The 16,851-nt window shown below is 48.6% G+C and overlaps 1 protein-coding gene across 1 annotated transcript in view; it reads left to right on the top strand.

Moving 5' to 3' along the window:
- LOC119977067 (gamma-aminobutyric acid receptor subunit gamma-3) overlaps window positions 1-16,851 on the top strand; it is an 825,027-nt gene that overhangs the window by 777,989 nt on the left and 30,187 nt on the right. Inside the window, exon 8 of the mRNA XM_038817636.1 lies at window positions 16,354-16,550. Within this exon, the coding sequence (XP_038673564.1) occupies window positions 16,354-16,550 (197 nt within the window). The remainder of the gene's footprint in view (window positions 1-16,353; window positions 16,551-16,851) is intronic.

The raw sequence follows: 16,851 nt of genomic DNA, 5'->3' as shown, positions 1-16,851 counted from the left end.
CCAGGTGGTAGCGAGTCAGCAGGCAGTTTTAATTCTCCCACAATAAATAGGAATCCCATGACTTCAGAGTCTAAATTGAGTTCTGAACAACTTTTATTCTTTGTGTTCTTTCCTGATTCATTCAACTGATTATAAGATGAACCATGACTATTATTGGCGCGATGTACCTTGGCTGAAAGACCTTGCTACGAAGATCAGAAATGTCCCCGTCCCTTTGCTGAATTATCCAAACTGAACCTGAGTGACATTAGGATTGTTATAATTGGATTGAGTTGCTTTGGGCTAGAGAGTGGAAAATCAACAAGGGCTCCTCTCCTTGCTTGCACTCATATGATCATGAGAGCAGTTGTTAGGTGAGCTGAGAGTTGGGCTCAGCAGTGAGTCTGCAGGCACTCATTATCTGAGGTCACAGGTAAGAAATTGTCACTTGGACGAGGTTTTATAAGTGGTTTTGACATGTGGGGCTGTGCCCTAGTATGTAATTATGCTGCACAGAAGGAAGGTTTTCTGCCCATTGAGCCTGTAAACCAGCTATCCAATTAGTCCGGCTCTTTCCCCGGAACCTTGCTTTTTTTCCCCCTCTCAATTATATATTAAATTTCCATTTGAAAGTTACTATTGCGTTTTCCATTCAGGCAGTCTTTCAGGCAGTGTCTCCCAGATCAAGTTTTTTAAAAAACACTGTTTTCTAAAAATAAAACATCCTCCTTGTCTCCCCTCTATATCTTTTGCCAACTCCCCTAAAAATTTGTTCTCAAAGTGTGGCCCACAGATTGCTCTAAAATGCAAGTCGCAATGCGCAACGCAAGGCCAGACGAGACAAAAGGCCAGAACCTCCATCGCTGTGACATCCGCCAACCATAAGCAATTGACTTTGTTTTATTAGTATGCACGTAAAGTATTAGTTTCTTAGAAGAAGATAATTTAATGATATGAATAAACTTGTTGGAATGTTTCAAATAAATGTGTTCTCCAATGGTAATAATGTTTATAACATAAAATATCTGTGCTTTTGTTTCTGGCATATTCAAAAGAATCACCATTCTTTCCATTAAATCTGATGAGCCTTTTTTACCAATGGTGTTGATCACAGTTTTAATTCCCAGATTGGTGTTACAACTGGACGGAAAGATCCCAGAATGGAACCTGATTCAAAGGACCGTAACTTTAATTTTTTTTTTGATGGTGGCACGGTGGCACAGTAGTTAGCACTGCTGCCTCACAACGTCAGGGACCCGGGTTAGATTCCGGCCTGGGCTGACTGTCTGTGTGGAGTTTGCACACACTCCCCGTTTCCTCCGGGTGCTCTGGTTTCCACCCACAGTCCAAAGAAGTACAGGTTAGGTAGATTGACCATGATAAATTGTCCCTTCGTGTCCAATGATGTGCAGGTTACAGGGATAGGGCGGGAGAGTAGACCGAGGGCGGGTGCTCTTTCAGAGGATCGGTACAGACTCAATGGGCTGAATGACCTCCTTCGGCACTGTAGGAATTCTATGGATTCTAAAACATGGACAAACAGAGGCACAGGACCACTAATTAGTTTTAACAACATGCAAAAAAACCATTAAAAACATAAAATATTGGATTATTCTACAATAGTCCTTTACTCCCCCTTATCTTAACAATTAGAGACCGCGTTAGGGAACTGGAGTTGGAGCTGGATGAACATCGGATAATCCGGGGGGAAGAGGGGGTGATAGAGAAGAGTTACAGGGAGGTAGCCACACCCAAGGTACAGGACAAGAGTAGCTGGGTTACAGTCAGGGGAAGGAAAACGAACGGGCAGACAGTGCAGGGATCCCTCGTGGCCGTTCCCCTTCAAAACAAGAGTACGGTTTGGGATGCGGTTTGGGTTGGATGACCTACCTAACGGCCAGGTCTCTGGCACTGAGCCCGGCTCTGTGGCTCAGAAGGGAAGGGGAGAGAATAGAAAACCAATAGTGATAGGAGACTCAATGGTTAGGGGAATGGATAGGAGATTCTGTGGTCACGAATGGGACTCCCAGAAGGTATGTTGCCTCCCAGGTGCCAGGGCCAGGGATGTCTCGGATCGAGTCTACAGGATTCTTAAGGGGGAGGGGGAGCAACCGGAAGTCGTGGTGCACATAGGCACCAACAGCATAGCTAAGAAAAGGGATGAGGATCTAAAAAGTGAGTTTAGGGAGTTCGGTTGGAAGCTAAAGAGCAGGAGAAGCAGAGTAGCGATCTCAGGTTTGCTACCGGTGCCACATGCAAGTGAGGCAAGGAACAGAGAACGAGTACAGCTGAACACGTGGCTACAGGGCTGCTGCAGGAGGGAAGGCTTCAGATATGTGGATCATTGGGCTATCTTCTGGGGAAGGTGGGGCCTGTACATGAAGGATGGATTGCACCTAAACTGGAGGGCACCAATATCCTGGGTGGGAGGTTTTATAGAGCACTTCGGGAGGGTTTAAACTAGTTTGGCAGGGGGATGGGAACCAGAGCTATGGATCAGAGGATAGGGTAGCTGTTGAACAAGCAGAAATAGTATGCAGCAAGTCTGTGAGGAAGTATAGACAGTTGATAGGGCAAAGTTGCACTCAGTGGAATGGGTTAAAGTGTGTCTGTTTCAATGCAAGGAGTGTCAGGAATAAGGGAGATGAACTTAGAGCATGGATCAGTACTTGGAACTACGATGTTGTGGCCATTACGGAGACATGGATTTCACAGGGGCAAGAATGGTTGTTAGATGTTCTGGGGTTTAAATGTTTTCAGAAGAATACGGAGAGAGGTAAAAGAGGAGGGGAAGTGACACTGTTAATTAGGGAGTGCATCACAGCTTCAGAAAAGCAGGTAGTCGAGGAGGGTTTGTCTACTGAGTCAGTATGGGTGGAAGTCAGAAAAAAGAAAGGAGCAGTCACTTTATTGGGAGTTTTCTACAGACCCCCCCAATAGCAGTAGAGAGATAGAGGATTGGGCGGCAGATCTTGGAGAAGTGCAGAAGTAACAGAGTTGTTGTCATGGGTGACTTCAACTTCCCTAATATTGACTGGAACCTCCTTAGTGCAAAAGGTTTGGATGGAGCAAATTTTGTCAGGTGTGTACAGGAAGGATTCCTGACTCAATATGTAGATAGGCCAACTAGGGGGGAGGCCATATTGGACTTGGTGCTCGGCAACGAACCACGTCAGTTGTCAGATGTCTCGGTGGGAGAGCTTTTCGGTGACAGTGACCACAAGTCCTTGACGTTTACCATAGTCATGGAAAAGGCGAGGAACAGACAGTATGGGAAGGTATTTAATTGGGGGAGGGGAAATTATACTGCTATTAGACAGGGGCTGAGGAGCATAAAGTGGTGACAATTGTTCTTGGGGAAATGCACAACAGTAATGTGGGGGTTGTTTAAGGAGCACTTGCTGCAAGTGCTGGATAGTTTTGTCCCACTGAGATGAGGAACGAATGGTAAGGTGAAGGAGCTTTAGATGACAAGAGAAGTGAAGCTTCTAATCGAGAGGGAGCTTACGTAAGGTTGAGGAAGCAAGGATCTGACTCAACTCTAGAGGGTTACAAGGTAGCCAGGAAGGAACTCAAAAATGGACTGAGGAGAGCTAGAAGGGAGCATGAAAAAGCCCAGGGGCGGGATTCTCCGACCCCTCGCCGGATCGGAGAATCGCCGGGGGCCGGCGTCAATCCCGCCCTCACCGTGTCCCGAAGTCTACGGCACCAGAGATTCGGCGGGGGCAGGAATCACGCCACGCCTGTCGGCGGGCCACCCCCCAGCGATTCTCCGGCCTGCGATGGGCCGAAGTCCCGCCGCTGTCATGCCGGTCCCGCCGGCGTGGATCAAACCACCTACCTTACCGGCGAGACAAGGCGGCATGGGCGGGTCCTGGGGGGGGGGGGGGGCACGAGCGATCTGGCCCGGGGGTGTGCCCCCACGGAGGCCTGTCCGCGATCGGGGCCCACCGATCGGCAGGCGGGCCTGTGCCGTGGGGGCACTCTTTTCCTTCCATCTTCACGATGGCGGAGGCGGAAGTGACCCCCTCCCCTGCGCATGCGTGGGGATGACGTCAGCAGTCGCTGACGCTCCGGCGCATGCACGGACTTCCGCCGTCCGGCGAAGTCCCTTCGGCCCCGGCCGACGTGGCGCCAAAGGCCGTTCCAGCCGGCGGTGCGCCAACCACTCCGGCGCGGGCCTAGCCCCTCAATGTTAGGGCTTGGGCCCTAAAGGTGCAGACACTTCCACACCTTTGGGGAGGCCCGACGCTGGAGTGGTTCACGTTGGACCCCCGCCCCGCCAGGTAGGGGAGAATCCCGCCCCTGGTGGGAGTAGGGAAAACCCCAAGGTGTTCTACACTTATGTGAGAAATAAGAGGATGATCAGAGTGAGAGTAGGGCTGATCAGGGATAGTGGAGGGAACTTGTGCCTAGAGTCTGAGGAGATGGGGGAGGCCCTAAATGAATATTTTGCTTCAGTATTCACGAGAGAGGGGGACCTTGTTCCTCATGAGAACCGTGTGAACCAGGTTAATAGACTCGAACAGGTTGATATTAAGAAGGAGGATGAGCTGGAAATTTTGAAAAGCATCAGGATAGATAAGTCCCCTGGGCCTGACGGGACATACCCAAGGTTACTAGGGGAAGCGAGGGTGGAGGTTGCTGCGCCGTTGGCGATGATCTTTGCATCCTCACTCTCCACTGGAGTAGTACCGGATGATTGGAGGGAGGCGAATGTTGTTCCCCTGTTCAAGAAAAGGGAATAGGGAAATCCCTGGGAATTATAGACCAGTCAGTCTTACATCTGTGGTGAGCAAAATATTGGAAAGGATTCTGAGAGGTAGGATTTATGATTATTTAGAAAAATATAGTTTGATTAAAGATAGTCAGCATGGCTTTGTGAGGGGCAGGTCATGCCTCACAAGCCTCAATGAATTCTTTGAGGATGTGAAGAGACACATTGATGAAGGTTGGGCAGTGGATGTGGTGTATATGGATTTCAGTAAGGAATTTGATAAGGTTCTCCATGGTAGGCTCATTCAGAAAGTTAGGGGGCATGGGATACAGAGAAATTTGGCTGTCTGGATACAGAATTGGCTGGCAGAAAGAAGTGGTAGTGGATGGAAATTATTCCGCCTGGAGGTCGGTGACCAGTGGTGTCCCGCAAGGATCTGTTCTGGGACCTCTGCTCTTTGTGGTTTTTATAAATGACTTGGATAAGGAAGTGGAAGGGTGGGTTAGTATGTTTGCCGATGACACGAAGGTTGGGGGAGTTGTAGATAGTGTTGAGGGTTGTTGCAGGTTACCATAGGACATTGATAGGTTGCAGAGCTGGGCTGAGAAGTGGCAGATGGAGTTCAACCTTGATAAATGTGAAATAATTCATTTTGCAAGATCGAATTTGAATGCTGAATACAGGGTTAAAGGCAGGATTCTTGGAAGTGTGGAGGGTCAGAGGGATCTTGAGATCCATGTACATAGATCCCTCAAAGTTGCCACCCAGGTTGATGGGGTTGTTAAGAAGGTGTATGGTGTGTTGGCTTTCATTAACAGGAGGTTTGAGTTTAAGAGCCGCAAGGTTTTGCTGCAGCTTTATAAAACCCTAGTTAGACCACACTTGGAATATTGTGTCCAGTTCTGGTCGCCTCATTATAGGAAGGATGTGGATGCTGTGGAGAGGGTACAGAGGAGATTTTCCAGGATGCTGTCTGGACAGGGTGGCATGTCTTATGAAGAAAGGTTGAGGGAGCTGGGGCTTTTCTCACTGGAGCGAAAAAGGAAGAGAGGTGACTTGATAGAGGTGTACAAGGTGATGAGAGGCATGGATAGAGTGGATAGCCAGAGACTTTTCCCCAGGGCAGAAATGGCTGTCACGAGGGGACATTTAAGGTGATTGGAGGAAGGTGGGGAGATGTCAGAGGTCGGTTTTTTACACAGAGAGTGGTGGTTGTGTGGAATGCATTGCCAGCAGAGGCGGTGGAGTCTGAGTAATTAGGGACATTTAAGTGACTCTTAGACAGGTACATGGACAGCAGTAAATTGAAGGTTAGGTTGATCTTAGATTAGGATAAATGGTCGGCACAACATCATCGGCTGAAGGGCCTGTACTGTGCTGTACAGTTCTATGTTCTCTAATTACACACAGATTTTAAGATTGACGTGGATTACAAAGTACATCTTAGCTACAATGGCCCCAGGAACACAAAATCCCATTAAACGCTCAAATCGGCTGTGGTCAAATATAAACATTCTGCGCTGAACTCAAATTAGTGTCTATGGGTTTCTCCTCAGAATCCCGCAGATGATTGTCACGTGAGAGTTTCCAAACTCCACTCGCAAAAAATGCACTTTAAAGTCTTCTCTCACAATCATGCTTTCTCTTAGCAGTTTGCATTCAAAAATCCAGTCCAGGGTTTCCAAAGGAAACATTTAAACAAAGCGTCAGCTCCACTTTTACTGCAAGTCCAATCCAGGATTGGCACTACTCCCTTTCACATTTCTTTGTCTTGACTGCTCTACAAACTATCCACAATTGCTTTAATTCTTGATTCCCAGACTCTCGCAAAATGGTATCAAACGTTTGATTTACTTCTGAAGTCTGCTGTCATACTTTAATTATGGTAATTGTAATTGTCTCTTTAACTCAGAACACTTTGCTTACACTTCCTTGAATACTTCTGAAAAATAATTTAGTCTCTGTTCTCTTAACTTAGGGTGTCCTAAATTTTATATCTGTCCCCATTCCCTGGTTTCTGGACGGTAACCTGTTCCGCAGGAAGCTTGCATCTTTGCAACTCCATATCCTGTCCAGCTTCTCCTGGCAGAGTTTAAAGATGTTCACTCCCTGGTGCCCTGTCTCCAACTGCAACATATGCAGCAAAAACAAAACTTAAAAGCTTGTCAGCATTACAAGGCTCCAGATGCTAAGCAATTGCTGCTGCTATATATTCCTCTCTCCGTAACCCTCTCTAAACACAACAGAATCACAGTTGGAATTGAAACCAACACCCACACATACAAAAACCAGGGCGAGATTTTCCGTCCCACAGCACCAGGGGCCGGAGTCTCCATTTCAGCAGCTAAGTTTTGGCTCGAACGGAAAACTCCCGGGAGGTCTACTGTGAAAAGATTGTCGGCAACCACTCACCAATTCCGGGACCAGTGAGGTGCTAGTCGCGGTGCCGGATAAAACTCCCGGCTCCCGCCCCGAAAACGGACGGAGGATGGCCGGGTCCCTGGCTACGCATGTGTATGGCTAACGACCCGCCATCCATGACCTCATAGGCCACCCCCTGGTCACCCCCCTTCCCCCCCCCCCCCCCCCCCCAGTACCCCAGCCCTCGCGGAAGCCTCTCCGGCCAGCGGCATGGATCCTGGCTAAGTGTGACAGCGCTGCACACATTCCGTAGCGGCCACGCCAGGTTCGCGACCGCTGAGACCACACATGTCACGCACCATCTGGAACTCGGCCCATCGGGGCAGAGCATTGTGGGATGTCCAGCCAAAAATGCGGCAACGCCGTTGCAACGACGCGTGACGTGATTACGCCATATCCGAAGGGATGGAGCAGGCTGACCAGCGTCAAACTGGTGCTGGCCCTGATTTGGGCGTTGGAGTCGATTATGATATCAGAACTGAGCAACGGAGAATCCCTCCCCAGTTTTCTGGTGCGGCGCGCCTCCACCAGCAGTGGGATTCTCCGTCCCGTCAGCTGGCCAATGGGATTTTCCATTGTGGACAGCCCCACATCATCGGGAAATCCCCGGCATGCCGGCATAATGGAGAATCTCGACAGTGGAGATTCCAGCCCCCTTTGTCCAGCATGAATCTAACTATAGGTTAGATTCCTCTTCCAGGCATAGAAACATTAAATTGAGCACATATAAAATTATACCTTAGTTCTAGTGTTTATCAACACAAATATAAATCCCTTTAAAACTACCTTTGTTTTCCTAACAGTTGTCTGTGGAATCTTTTGCCTAAACGGCCCACACTAGAGAGGTTTAAGGATCACTGCCTTAGTAACCATCCATCCAGGCAATGGAAACAGTCTGTCCTTCACTTTTTTTTTAAATTTAGAGTACCCAATTATTTTTATTTTTCCAATTAAGGGGCAATTCAGCAAAGCCAATCCGCCTAACCTGCACATCTTTGGGTTGTGGGGGTGAAACCCACGCAGACACGGGGAGAATGTGCAAACTCCACACGGACTGTGACCCTGGGCCGGGATTCGAACCCGGGTCCTCAGCGCCATTGTCCCAGTGCTAACCAATGCGCCACATGCCGCTGCCCCCCCCCAGTCTGTCCTTAGTTACACTATCAAAACCCCGCATCATTTTGAACGCCTCTATTTCATCTCTCCTTAACCTTGCGCGTTCAGCATAAAGCAGGAAAATGGGAAATTACAAATTTAGTTGGAACAGCTAGCACTGACGCAGTTCTGATTTTTCTGCACCAGCAGAGCGCTTCAAATCAAGTGACCAACTCATATCTTCGTATGCTGTCATTTCTGTGTCTTCAGGAGACCTGAAAGAACCATTTTTTTTCATAGAATTTACAGTGCAGAAGTAGGCCATTTGGCCCATCGAGTCTGCACCAGCTCTTGGAAAGAGCACCCCACCCAAGCCCATACCTCCACCCTATCCCCATAACCCAGTAACCCCACCTAACACTAAGGGCAATTTGGACCCTAAGGGCAATTTAACATGGCCAATCCACCTAACCTGCATATCTTTGGACTGTGGGTGGAAACCGGAGCACCCGGAGGAAACCCACGCACACACGGGGAGAACGTGCAGACTCCGCACAGACAGTGACCCAAGCCGGCATTCGAACCTGGGACCCTGGAGCTGTGAAGCATTTGTGCTAACCACTATGCTACCGTGCTGCCCAATGTGTTGAACAATGGCATAACCTTTCCCTTTCACCACTTGAGTGGTACACTGATGGATTGGATTGACTGCCATGGCAGTGGACACTCAATTATAATTTGAGGTGCTCTATACAGTTGGGGAGTCCATTCCATCTATTTACCACCTAAGCGGTGAGTTACGAAAACTACCGCCAGTGTGTAGAGGTGTTTCACTGAAGACCATTTGTATTCTCTCATTATTAGCCAGAATAGTGAGATCGTCAGAAACAACCATGTTTTGTGCTGAACTGTTGGTCTACAGTTGTTGCCAGGCTACAATGAGTTGCCAAGCGACATCTGTTGCCAGGCAACAGATACATGCTCGGTTGGCTCCGAAGGTCCGTGGAACAATTCCAGCTTCAATTCGGAAAAGCAAATTAAAAATGAAACATATTTCAATGGAAATGAGTTGCTGATTACTGTCGTGACCCCTGGTATTGGGTAAGGACAGGACAAACTCGGCTCCAAGTCAATTGACTTCGTCTTTGAGGCTCACATATGTCCGCTTGGATGAGGTACTAGAGGGTTACCAGTGCCATTGGTACTTTGTCCCGCAATAAATCATCGCATTTAAGAAAGGAGAAAAATTGTGTGGAAATAAAAAATAGGGTGCAATTCAGAGACCCCGTTGAGCCCAGCGTTGATCCAGGTGCAACAGGTGAATCGTGCATGAACATAAAATCGGGCTCCGGGGCCAGGCGCCAGACCGTTCGCGAGTCACCCGACTCATTCCGCTACGTGCAATCTGCATCTCCAAATGAGCCGTGATATCCAGACCCCAGATTCGCCTGGGGCCCGGGACTCACCGGCTGCCCCTGGGGCACCTTGCCAGGATGCCGTTTCGTACTGGTCGACACAAACGTGAACCAAGTGTAAGGCCATTAGAGACTCCCGGGTGGTCGGGGACAGGGCAGGGTCGCGCCCTGGCACACCCCTGAGGTGGCTGTGTGGCGCTACCCGGGTGCCAGGGTCATTGCAAGAATGCCAGGCTGGCAGTACCTGGGTGCCAGGTTGGCACGGTGAGTTGTCGGGGCCAGCGGGGCTTTGCCAGGTAGAGGGGGGTGGGGGTTCTTCCCGGGTGCCTCCCCGATGTTCGGGGGTGCGGTCATAAAAACGGGAGGGGCTTGAAGAGGGGTGGGGGAAATTGTGTCTGCGGGACAAAATGGCACCCAGATATGTGAGGAGCCTTTCAGCTTCAGCTTGCCTGCAGGAAATCCCTCTCAGTGCCACTTCAGTGCGGAGAATCTCTCTGAGGCCAAGAAAAAGGCAAAGTGCCGTTGAATAGCGGGGTACCGCCGAGAAAAGACCTGCTAAACGGGGCATTGAGCGGACTTTCTGTTCATTGTGCATATATTTAGGATTTCAGTGTGGATTTTGCCCTCAAGCACATTAGAACTGAACATTAGAACTGAACATTTTACATTTGGGCAAAGGCCACATTCTTTGCTTTTAAAAATAAACTGCACCTTCTTTCTCCCATTATGCCCAGTTTCACGGGCATCCTGTACTCTAATATTCTCGCACTCACCTTGAAATCCTTCAAAGAATGTCCACCCCTCTGCACCTCCAACTATACACCCGCCTCCTTCATCTTCCCTTTATTCCTACAGCGTCAATCTCCTTCTTACATCTCTGCTCCCTCCACCCCAACAAACAACAAACCTTCTTTCAGCTACCACATTACCATCCTCTGGAGCTCCCTCCCAAATCACTTGGGTTTCCGAGCTCGCAAACACTTCCCAACGCCCCCTCTCCTGAACGTTCATTTTGTTTTTCGTGAACATCTCTGTTTCCCTCTTTCCTTCCATTCCTGCTCAGCATCCTGCTTCTCGGAATACGCTCTGGGACATTTGTCTACACCTGAAGAGTAACTAGATGGACACAAATTCTTGTCTGATACAAATATTCAGTGTAATGGAAGGCAATAAGGAGGTGCCGCAACACAAAACCTGTGGTTGTTATCAGTCCCAATCATACTCCTCAGATTAAATTCCCGTACAAACCTGTTAAGCTTCACCCATGGTTGCACAGGGCCACGATTTGTGCTTTGTGATTCAACAGTAAATAGTCTTTATTGTGTTGCTGGCAAACAACCCTCACTATTAAATCCAATTAATGTTTCGATCCAGAGTTCTGAGCCACTCGTGTAATCAGGAGCACATCCTTGTGAATCCATTCAGCGCATGAAAGGTAAGGGGAGGAGCATTTGGGAGGACTAACAAAGAAAGGGAACATACAATCAATGGTAGGACGCCATGAAATACAGAGGGAGCAGAGGGACCTTGGGGTGCTTTTCCAAAAATCCCTGAAGGCAGCAGGACAGGTAGATAAGGTGGTGAAGAAGACATATGGGATACTTGCCTTTATTAGCCAGAGCAGAGAATATAAGAGCAGCAAAATTATGAGGAATCTGTATAAACACTGGTTAGGCCACAGCTAGAGTATTGTGTGCAGGTCTGGTCACCTCACTGTAAGAAAGATCTGATTGCATGAGAGAGGGTGCAGAGGAGATTCACCAGCTGGAACCAGCCCAAAGAAAATGGATGTACTGCCCAAAAAGACACGACTGAGGGGCACCAATGCCAGTGACTTTTTTGACTGCTGAAAATTAATTGGTTCGTCGAACGACTGTGCAACAACGTTGGTTTAGTTTAGTTAATTACACTCTATGAGCTAGAACATTGTGAATTAGAATTCTGCACCAGGAAAAGAGGTCATAGACATAGAACAGTACAGCACAGAACAGGCCCTTCGGCCCTCGATGTTGTGCCGAGCAATGATCACCCTACTTAAACCCACGTAACCCGTATACCCGTAACCCAACAATCCCCCCATTAACCTTACACTATGGGCAATTTAGCCTGGCCAATCCACCTAACCCGCACATGTTTGGACTGTGGGAGGAAACCGGAGCACCCGGAGGAAACCCACGCACACACAGGGAGGACGTGCAGACTCCACACAGACAGTGACCCAGCCGGGAATCGAACCTGGGACCCTGGAGCTGTGAAGCATTGATGCTAACCACCATGCTACCGTGAGGCCCCGAATCCCATGATCTGGACTAATTCTCCAGTGCAATACTGTGTAACTGTTTCCTTATGCATGTTCTTGAACCAAGAACCAGTTTGCCTGTTTAGATATATGGAAAAGATCTTGTGGCATTTTTGGAAGGAAATAATGTTCCACACCCAATCAACAAAGTATTACTTACATAGCTTTTGATGTGGAGGGGGCTGCCCTGATTTTTTTGTCAAGTGACTGTTGTGTTTGCTTATATAACAAACAATATTCAATGCAAACCATTATGCATATTATAGTCAAAAAGAGACTGTGCCACATGGAGTCCAAATACCCAACTGAACTGGTTTATTCTGGTTGTGGTTTACACACACACACAGATACAAGAAGGCGCTACTACACTCCTCTCTCCTTCATGAAATGTTCCACCATGTTCAAATTCCACACATTTCACATACAGTTTCTTGTTTTTCATTTATTGTCAAAACCAACTTAACCACAGGTTTCCTATTCCCAAGGGAATACTGCCTTTCTTGACCTTGACCCATCTGGACCCTGAGTCTAAGGAGACGTTTTCTCCAAACAGAAACTAATTTTGCCCTTAACCTTCAATGGAATTTTCCACTTCATCAGACACATCTGACTTAGAACTGACTGGTCCATTCATTCATTCGTTTATTCATTCAGAAAATAATAAAATACTATGCTACGCAAAAAATAAATACCAAATAATGTACAGCACATACATAATGGAAAAGGAGTAAGAAGAAGTGCAAACTTGTAAATCCCTACCCATTTTCACAAATACACTTTGAATACTTAATGATTTTCCCATTCCCAGTCCCATACTTTTCGCATATTGTGTTCCTATTAGCCGAGCAATCCCTCTATAAAACGCATGAGCAATACGATTCCTTAACTTTACATAAACTAAAAATTTTATCCATGTACGTTTCTTAAACCTATAAATATCTGTACATCTTTTCAACCAACTCTTCACCCGGAGCCTTTCAAATATTCACCCCACAAACTGAAATACACAAAGATCGGGATTTTCCCAACTGCCCGCCCCCACCATCCGCGGTGTGTTTCGCGACAGTGAAGAGGGTCCGCCATTGTCCAGCAGTGGGATCTTCCGGTCCAGCCGCTGTCAACAGAGTTTTCCGTTGTTCGTACACTTAGCCTGCGGTAGGCGGTTTTCGGACGATCCCGCCGGTGGAACTGGCTGGAAAATCCCACCCATAGACTTTTAGGCAGTACAAAGATGAAGGGTGCAATCTTGCCAAAATTGCACAGTGTTGGATCAGGCAGGAAAAGCTGTTTGAGATCCAAAGGCAGAGCCAGGAATACAAGGAAAGGATCTCAGCGACACTCCAACAATTGCTAGGCTGACTGGAGGAGTCCCAAAGCCTCCTCTTTCAGGAGATTATGCCATGTGAGACACCCAGGCCAACACTGCAAGGGTGGCGACTGCAGTGGAGAGCCTGGGGTTTGACGTCAAGTCCATGGCGGGTCGTGTCCAAAGCATGGCTCAGTCCATGAGCTCCATGGTTCAGGGCACTTGTGGGCATCTACGAGTGCCAGCACCAGAGGATGGCATGGCTTCTGGATCTCATTCCAGCTGCTCCTCTATCCCATGCACTAATCCAGGGAATGACGAGCACCAAAGGGAGGAGGAGCCACTGGTGCATAACCCAGCGCCTTCCACCCAGGAGAACCTGGGAATATCCAGCCCATCTGAGTCCTCCCTTCCAGACACAAGGGCGCCTCAGGCACAACGGACATAATAGGGTGGCACAACAACACAATTAGGCCAGGGCCCTCCAGGTCCAGACCCTCCAGAGGATGCCCCCCAAGGGCATCTCAGACATCAGAGTCTGGTGAACAGCAGGTGTGTGGGTGTGGATCCTGCGGACATACCTAGTTGCAACAGGATTGTTCATAAGGTCAAGACATTGTAGTTGCACAGCATGGAGCAAGGGTGACATTAGGCATTTAGAGCTCTTGAACACTGACTTTTGTTATAATCTCAACTATCACTCCATTAAAACTCACTATTGCTCACCACTTGAAGGCTGCGTTATCTGTACTGATTTCTGAATGGAATGATGCTTCTCAGCTTTGGGATATATTGGATGCAGGGCGACCTCTGCCCGAGCCCCCATCCCCCAGATAGTGCATAAGGACAGAGGTGTGTCTCTGCGCATCAACACTGTGATGATCCAGGCTATGGGGGGATTCTGCGAGATGGCATCATACAGACAGGAGTAAGACATTAACAGTATCTCTGACAGGCCATTCTTCACTGCGAGTCATCAACGCCCTCCTGCACTGAATAGGTAGTTGGCATTTGTGGACTCCCCATCACCAGATTCTTGAATTGTGATTCCTCGCACCCCCCACCCCCTGGTCGCATGGGGGCACCCAATTGTCCACCCTAATCATCCCCCATGAAGCATGCAGCACTCAGGGCATCTCTAGCCCTCCTACCCATGCGCATCCTGGCCGCCTTCTTCCGCCTCATCTTCAGGCTCTTCCTCGGTGCCCTCCAACATTTCCTCCTCACCAAGGAGTCATGCCGCTCCTCCAGATGCACATCCAACAGCTCCTCTCCCCATTGCAGAGCCAGGTTGCGGAGGGCACATCAAACAAGCACAGTGCGGAGACCCTCCTGAGGCTATACTGTGGGGCTTTACCAGACCCGTCCAGGCAGTGGAAATACATCTTCAGGAGACCGATGGTCTTCTCGATGATTGTATAATTCACAGTGTGTGCCTAGTTGTCGTAGGTCTCTGCTGCAGTCTGTGGCCCAGCACTGGCGTATCAGCCACGACCTGAGTGGATAACCTTTGTCCCCGAGGACCCATCCCTGTAGTCTTGTAGTCCCTCGAAAGTTATGGGTCTGGATTTTCTAAGCCCGCTCCGGGTCGGAGAATCGCTGGGGGAGCGCAGGAATTCCACCACGCCGCTCCGACGCCGGGCAACCGATTCTCCGGTGACCGGAGAATCGGTGCCAATCGCGCAGCCCATGCGACTGCCGCGGCACCGGTCGGGGGCCGTTGAATGCGGCCCCCGCGGCGATTCTCCGCGCTCGACGGGCCAAGTGCCCACTGAGTTCCGCCGAGATCCGCTGGCGTGGTTTACATATGATGCCACCCGGTGGGACCTCGTCGTTCTGGCTGCGGGAGCCGTCCTGGTGGGTGGGGGAATCCAACTCCGAGGGGGGCCTCCAATCGTGGGCCTGACCACATGCAGACATGGGGAGAATGTGCAAACTCCACACGGACAGTGATCCGGGGCTGGGATCAAACCCGGGCCTCGGCGCTGTGATACAGAGAGAAAACTTACCGATCACCGATAATGGACTCAAATATCACAGAGAACGAACTTACTGACCCCCGCGATTTAAGTATGTGACCCCCGATAGCTGTCATCCTCATTTTCAACACGTCCCCTACCCCACCAGCACCAAGCTGCCCTGTGCCCTCTCTTCCCTTAGACTCCCTGGTGCTCAGCAGAGATATTCACGCTGCCAGAAAATCCTGCCCTGTGACCATAAGGATGCTGGCCTGTAATTTAAAAAATCAATTATTTCAGACACAACTTGTGCGGGAGTAACAATTAGTACTTCAATTATATCCCAACTATCCAATTCATCAGACTCCCATCATCTTAGTGTATCTCTAAAGGTCTAACCTTTCCGTCACCAAGCATCTTGACCAAGTGTGTGCGAGGGCCACATCTTTTCATGAATCTCCCTGGGAGCCACTTCATACATGTATGACAATGATCTTTTACCTTCACCTTCTGGTTCAATATCAGACCATCTCCCCTCGGTCTTCCCCCCCTATCAGGATCTTTTCCTGCCTGGATTGTTTCTCTTCGACTGGCTGTGCTAAATGGGGCTTCAGCAATGAAAACATCAATTTGGGCACACCCAGTGCAAAGCTTGCCCATTTATTATGGGGGTAAAGTGGGAAGTTGCATGTCGGCAGCCTATTAATTTCCAGTTCACACGCATGGATACCCGATCGGCAGGTAAGGCTCCAAAGCACAAACATGGGAGTAAAAAGTGGAGCATTTCCCTTTACTACACGTTTTACACGATTAGGGTATTTTTGGTGATTCACTTTGACACCCCATTTGCGATGACATGGAAGTAGCACTGAGCAGCTTTGAGACCCTTAAGACCCGCATTCATTCCTCAATGCCAACATTTGAAGTTGAAATGGTGGGGTTATGTATGTGTATATGCTCACCACAGCCAGTTTGGCATGGCATTATTTTATCCTGCTGTCTCTATGCTAGCTTCTGCCTTGACTGTCAGTTTTCACATTAGACGACTATAGCTAATTGAGTGATCAGTGAAGTAATAAATTGACAGCAGGGCATTTGTGTAATGGATTGCGAATGTTCGCCACATGTTAATTTACACTGGCATTTCTTCCTTTACAAAACAGGGATCACAACGGTGCTAACCATGACAACACTCAGCAGCATAGCAAGAAAATCACTACCCAAGGTTTCCTACGTTACTGCCATGGATTTATTCGTCACTGTGTGCTTTCTATTTGTCTTTGCGGCGCTGATGGAGTACGCAGCCCTCAATTATTACACGTGCTGCAAGAAACCCACTCGGAGGAGAAAGAAAAAGACGGTACGTTCTGCAGATGTTACTTCACAATTGACAGAGAAACGCGTTCCCTTCGAATCATTTAAGAAGGGCGGCGAAGATTTTTCCTTTCTGGTCCCGGCCTGTTTGCGCAAATTGTCAAAGACACAGAGAGGGTTTCCTCGGGTCCCCAGTGTGTTCATGACATTGCAAACGTGGTGAGGATTTGAGCCACGTTGTGGAGGTGACAGGAGAATTTCCCCATTCTTAGCCTTTCTGGTGAACTTTCAGGCCTGTCCTTTTGAAAAGCTGTTATTATATTAATAGGGAATATTGAAAATCTTGA

The sequence above is a fragment of the Scyliorhinus canicula genome, chromosome 14 (genome assembly GCF_902713615.1).
Source record: "Scyliorhinus canicula chromosome 14, sScyCan1.1, whole genome shotgun sequence".
Lineage (NCBI taxonomy): Eukaryota > Metazoa > Chordata > Chondrichthyes > Carcharhiniformes > Scyliorhinidae > Scyliorhinus > Scyliorhinus canicula.
This window is presented reverse-complemented; position numbering and strand designations above follow the sequence as displayed.